At 42.5% G+C, this 6,395-nt stretch overlaps 1 protein-coding gene across 1 annotated transcript in view; it reads right to left on the bottom strand.

The window, feature by feature from the left end:
* Window positions 1-6,395, bottom strand: part of MRPL48 (mitochondrial ribosomal protein L48) — a 70,918-nt gene that overhangs the window by 23,594 nt on the left and 40,929 nt on the right. Inside the window, exon 5 of the mRNA XM_006140973.3 lies at window positions 3,220-3,389. Coding sequence (XP_006141035.1) covers window positions 3,220-3,389 — 170 coding nt within the window. The remainder of the gene's footprint in view (window positions 1-3,219; window positions 3,390-6,395) is intronic.

The raw sequence follows: 6,395 nt of genomic DNA, 5'->3' as shown, positions 1-6,395 counted from the left end.
GTGCATGCCCAAGATCCTGAGAGGAGAATGGAAGAGAAGGGATGGCAGCATGGCCATCTCCCTTGGGGGGTGATTTCTCGCTTTCTGTCTCTCTGTCTGTCTGGCGAGCGCACACGCCCTATAGCAAAATCCTCTCTAAAAAATAAATAAATAAATAAATAGAATAGGACCAGCAGGTGGTGTGATGGTTAAGACACTGAACTCTCACATGGCCAACCATGGTTCAAGTCACAGACCAGGTGGCTTGTTTTCTCATTGCCTTTCTCTCTCTCTCTCTCTTTCTGTGTCTCTGGTGAGGTCATGTGCCCTATAGTAAATTAAACAGTAATAATAATAATAATAATAAATAAAATTAAACAATTTTTAAAAATATAATAAATACAAAATAAGGTTATAAAGTCCTAGCTATATTAATTAGTGCCTTCCAAAGACTGAGGGCCTAAAGTCTCTTCTCTTACGAAGATTAGGAAGTGCCCGAGTTGTGTTAAGAACATACCAGTGTCATCTTGGGAATCTCTCCATGACATTATTTGGCTGATTGATGATTAAAAAAAGAAAGAAATTTCTGGGACCAGTAGATGGCATGGTGGTTAAGGTACTGAACTCCCACATGGCTGATTATGATTGAAGTTCCAGACCTGGTGGTTTAAAAATCATGCCAGGCAGGGACCAGCAGATAGCGTAATAGCTATGTTGCTGGACTCCCATGTAGTCGACCACGGTTTGAGTCCTGGACTTGGTGGCTTAAACTCACTTCAGGTACATGTGCGTGTGTGCCCAAGATCCCGAGAGGAGAATGGAGGAGAAGGGGTTGTGGCATGGCCATCCCCCCGGGGGGTGATTTCTCACTTTCTATCTCTCTGTCTCTCTCTGTCTGGTGACCGCATGCACCCTATAGTAAAAACCTCTCCCCCCCAAAAAAAAATCATGCCAGGCACACGTGCATGTGTGCCCTAAATCCCTATAGAATGGAAGAACAGGGATTGTAGTGTGGCCCTCCCTGATGGAATGTGATTTCTCACTTTCCCTCTCTCTGTCTCTGTCTCTCTCTGATGAGTGTACACAACCTATGGCAAAAATATTTTTAAAAAGAATGGAGGGGGAAGAAATTTCTAACTTTGTGACTTAATATTTAAAGCAAACCATAGGACATTCCTTGTTGGAAGCCACATGGCCAACTGTGGGTTTGGATCCCCAGGTACACAGGTACTCAAGACCCTGAGCTGGAGGGCTGAGGAAAAGGAATTGTGATGTGATTGCCAACGCCCCCCACCTATCTACCCATGGCATATGCATATATGCGTGTACTCTCTATCATGAATAAAATAAACTTTTTTTAATATTCTTTTTAAAATTTTTTTTAATTTATTCATTCATTTATTTTAATTTGACCAGAGTGAGACAGAGAGAGAGAGAGGGAGAGAAAGTAGGAAAGCAAGCCACCAGGTCCGGGTCTTGAACCATGGTCAGCCATGTGGGAGTGTCCAGCACCTTAACCACCACACCACCTGCTGGTCCCCTAAAATAAATAAACTTTTAAAAAATCGAGATATGTATAAAACAAGCAAAGAAAAAATGTTTAAGATGTTATATGTATTTTACGTTACATGTATTTTACCACAAAACAAAAAACAAAAATACCTGCAAAAACATAGATGAAACTGGGACCAGCAGTTGGTGTAATGGCTATGTCACTGGACTATCAAGTAGTCGCGACTGCAGTTCGAGTCTCAGACCTCATGGCTTAAACTCACCCTGGGCGCATGTGCATGCGTGCCCAAGGTCCCGAGAGGAGAATGAAGGAGAAGGGATTGTGGCGTGGCCATTCCCCCTGGGGGGTGATTTCTCGCTTTCTGTCTCTCTGTCTCTTTCTTTCTGGCAAGTGCACATGCCCTATTTCAAAAATCTCTTAAAAAATAAATAAATAAAGCATGGATGAAAGTAAAACACATTATGCTAAGTGAAAGAGGCCAGAAACAGGGCCAGCCATGTAGCCTAATGGTTAAAGGAGCTAGAATCCACACGGTCAACCTTGATTCAAATCCTAGCCCCGAAAGATTGAGAAACACACTGGCTGCCCGTGTGTGCACGCCCCAAATCCAGAGAGGACACAGAAATGGAGGAGAAAGGATTACAACATGAAGTGCTCTACTGGGGTGTGCTTTCTCTTTCTCTGGTGAGCCCATGTGCCTATTGGCAATTGAAAATGAAAGAAAAGGGAGCCAGCAAGTGGTATGGTGGTTGAGACACTGGACTTCCACATGACTGACCACGGTTTAAGTCCCAGACCTGGCAGCTTGCTTTCTCACTTTCCCTCTCTCTCATTCTCTGTCTGTCTCTTTCTGGTCAAATTAAAATAATAAAAAGGATAATAATAAATAAAATACTGTAATTCTTTAAAAAAACTGAAAGAAAAAAAAAGATGCCAGACACAAATAACTGCATGCTACGTCATTCCATTTACACACTATTCTAGATAAGTTAAAATAAAAGGGACAGGGAACCAGCAGTTAGCGTAATGGCTATGTCACTGGACTCCCACGTAGTCGACCGTGGTTCACGTCCCGGACCCGGTGGCTTAAACTCATGCCGGGCGCGTGTGCGTGCGTGCCCAAGATCCCAAGAGGAGAATGGAGGAGAAGGGATTGCGGCATGACCATCCCGCCTAGGGGGTGATTTCTCGCTTTCTGTCTCTATGTCTCTTTCTGTCTGTCTGGCAAGCGCACGCGCCCTATAGCGAAAACCTCTCCAAAAAACCTCAGTGTTAGCACCTGAGTCTGATATGAAAATAAAAGGAACAGAAAATTTATCAGTGGTTGGGCCAGCAGGTGGCATGGTGGTTAAAGGCGCTGGACTCCCACATGGCTGACCACAGTTCGAGTAACAAACCTGGTGACTTGCTGACTCACTTTCCCTCTCTCTCTCTGATCAAACTGGAACATAATAATAACAATAAATAAAGTTAGATAAAATAATTCTTTAAAAAAAAATTTATCAGTGGTTGCTAGGGACTTGAGTGGGGGGAGAGGGTGATCGCACTAGGGCACCAGGGAACTTTCAGGTTAATGGAATTGTTCTATATTTTGACTGTGGAAACAAAACACCTAAAAAAAGAGTAGATTTTACTACATGTAAATCATATCTCAAAATCTGATTTAACAGAAGAGCAGAGCATGCTGCTCACACTGAGAACATCCCATACAAAGGCACCCGTCATACCTTTCCTCGACTTTAATGGAGAGATGGTTGCACAGGCTGTGAACATACTGGGCATAGCTCTCTGCCAGGGCCATGTCGTATGCAGTCAGGTGAATGTTCAGAACCCCATATTCATAATCTGTCCCCAGATTAATGGGTCTCACCTCCACTTTTCCCCTTTTCTTCTTGGGCTGAGTAGAAAACAAAAAGAGAAAGGAAATTGAATCAAAGCATTTTACAAGAAATTAATTTTTAAAATTTAATTCAATTTAATTAAAATTTCCATTTATTGTTATTGTTTTTTAACTTGACCAGACAGAAAGAAAGAAAGGGAAAGCAAGAAATCAAGCTGCCAGGCCAAGGACTTGAACCATGATTAGCCATGCAGGAATCCAGTGTCTTTATCCGCCATGCCACAAGAAAGTCTAATCATAGCATCTTGTTTTTTTTTATAGACTTACTTAATTTATTATTATGGTTATTTTTAAAATTTGATCAGAGAGAGATAGGGAAAGTGAGAAAGCAAGTCACCAGGTCCAAGACTTGAACTGTCGCTGGCATGTGGGAACCCAGCGCCGTAATCACCATGCCACCTGCCAGCCCCACTATGTTGATACTTTCAAAAAATAATCTTTCTAATAAATGTGTTCACAATTTCCTCTCAGGGTACCTTTCCTATAAAATGAAGTTCTCCTGGAAAGAAAAGGGCAGCTCCTTGCCAGTCTGTGCTGTGAAGCTGGCCAGTGCAAGGTGAGAGAATATTGTCGGCACTGCTTTACTGTGAATGCTTCCTCAGTGACTCTTCCGCCCTTACCTTGTTTTGAGATTCACTTCCTATGCCTGGCCTCTGTTTCTCAATTTGAAATTTGAAGGGGTTGGGATCAGTAGATGGCATAATGGTTACAACACTGGACTCTCATGTAGTCGACGGCAGTTCAAACCCCGGACCCGGTGGCTTAAACTTACGCCAGGTGCATGTGCATGCATGCCCAGGATCTCAAGAAGAGAATGGATTGAGACAGAAAAAAAAAAAAAAAGAAAAGAAGAGAATGGAGGAGGTAAGAGATCTCTTCTAGGGGGTGATTTCTCACTTTCTGTCTCTCTCTTTCTAGCGAGTGCATGTGCCCTATAGCAAAAGCCTCTCAAAAAAAAAAAAAAAAAAAAAGAAAGAAAAAGAAATTTGACAGGGTTATGCTAGATTAAAGATTCTTAATCCAGAACCCATAAATGAATGCCAAGGGGTCTATACGCCCCAAAACAAATACACAAAATTTTACGTATATATTTTTTCTGAGGGAAGGTCCTTAGCTTTCATTAGAATCTTAAATCAATAGTGAGGAAACTCAGCATTACTTCTCTTCCAGCCCTCTTAGTTCTAAAATTCTGCCACTCTCTATAAACCCCTCCTTTTGAGAACTGAGAGGTAGAACAATTATTTCATTTCCACCTTGCCCTTTCCTATAAAGTATTGCTTCACTATGTATCAACCTGTGCAGGCTACTGTAAAAGGTTAAGACAAGGCCTGGGAAAAGATACTTACCAGAATACAAGCAGGGTGAAGAAAGCCTCTCAACTGGAAATAATCTAACCTAAATGCCCATTGAGAGGGGGACTTGTAAAATAAATTATGCAGTGTAAGAAGACATATGAATGTACTGGCCAGTCTCCGTGGCACAGTTAGTTACCTACTGGACTACAGTGCTAGCAGCCACATGGTACCTCGGACTGAATTCCCAGCCCAGTCAGCCTGAAAACATGCTGGACACGTATGCATGTGCCCAAGATCCTGACAAGCCGAAAGACTGGAAGAGACTGCAGCGTAACCAGGCCCTGTGGAGGGTGCTGCTTAATTCTTTAAAATAATTCTTTAAAAAACTCTCTCTCTCGGGAACCAGCAGTTAGCGTAATGGCTTATGTCGCTGGACTCCCACGTAGTAGACTGCAGTTCACGTCCCTGACCTGGTGGCTTAAAATTCACGCCGGGAGCGTGTGCATGCGTGCCCAAGATCCCGAGAGGAGAATGGAGGAGAAGGGATGGTGGCGTGACCATCCCCTCTGGGGGTGATTTCTTGCTTTCTGTCTCTATGTCTCTCTCTGGGCCCCCCCCCCCTATAGCAAAAATCCCTCCAAAAAAAAAAAAAAAAAAACTCCCTCTCTCTGGCATGCACACATACACTAAATCAAGAATAAAGAAAAAAATCTTAAAAAAGAAACTATGTACTAATCTGGTAGGTGTTTTAGAAAAAATAAAAATAAAAAGAGCAAACTATGGAATATGTTCAAAAGATTGCCATACTTATAAAAAGAGTGGGCAAGATGGGGCCAGCAAGTGGCGTAGTGGTTAAGGTGCTGGATTCCCACATGGCTCCCCAGTTTGATTCCCAGACCAGGTGGCTTGAAAATCATATTGGGTGCATGTGCATGCATGCCCAAAGTCCTGCAAGGAGAATAGAGGAGAAGGTACTATGGCATGGGCATCCACCCTGGGGAGTGATTTCTCACTTTCCCTCTATTTCTCTCAAGCAAATACACATGCCCTATGGCAAAAGTCCTTAAAAAGTTTACAAAGTTTATTATGTATTGTGGAAAAACTATGTGTGGATTTGAAAATATCTTTGCACCAAAATTAATCTGTACTTAATCCCATTTATCATAAACTTTTGGAGTTCCCTTATAAGTACTTATTTGCTTACATATCCAAAAAACAGCACTGGACAGGGACCAGCAGTTAGAGTAATGGCTATGTCGCCGGACTCCCATGTAGTCAACCGCGGTTCGCGTTCCAGATCATGTGGCTTAAAACTCACGCCGGGCACGTGTGCATGCATGCCCAAGATCCTGAGAGGAGAATGGGGGAGAAGGGATTGCGGCATGGCCATTCCCCCAAGGGGTGATTTCTCGCTTTCTGTCTCTCTGTCTCTCTGGCAAACTCACGTGCCCTACAGCAAAAACCTCTCAAAAAAGAAAAATAGCTACAATCTCAAATAATAATAATAATGATAATAATGTGAATCTTTTTTTTTTTTAAGTTTCTTTCTGGTTTTTGAAGACTTTAGGTCAAGACCAAAATCACTCAGTTAGCTATGTGGAATCCACCCACCTTATCCAGTAGAAGCTGTTTTGGTTTTGTTTTGTTTTTAAATCTGTCTTTGCTTACTGGTTACCCCTATCTAACAGCCAACAGTCTAGTGGCTGGC

Source organism: Tupaia chinensis, unplaced genomic scaffold, assembly GCF_000334495.1.
Source record: "Tupaia chinensis unplaced genomic scaffold, TupChi_1.0 Scaffold000047_1, whole genome shotgun sequence".
Lineage (NCBI taxonomy): Eukaryota > Metazoa > Chordata > Mammalia > Scandentia > Tupaiidae > Tupaia > Tupaia belangeri.
This window is presented reverse-complemented; position numbering and strand designations above follow the sequence as displayed.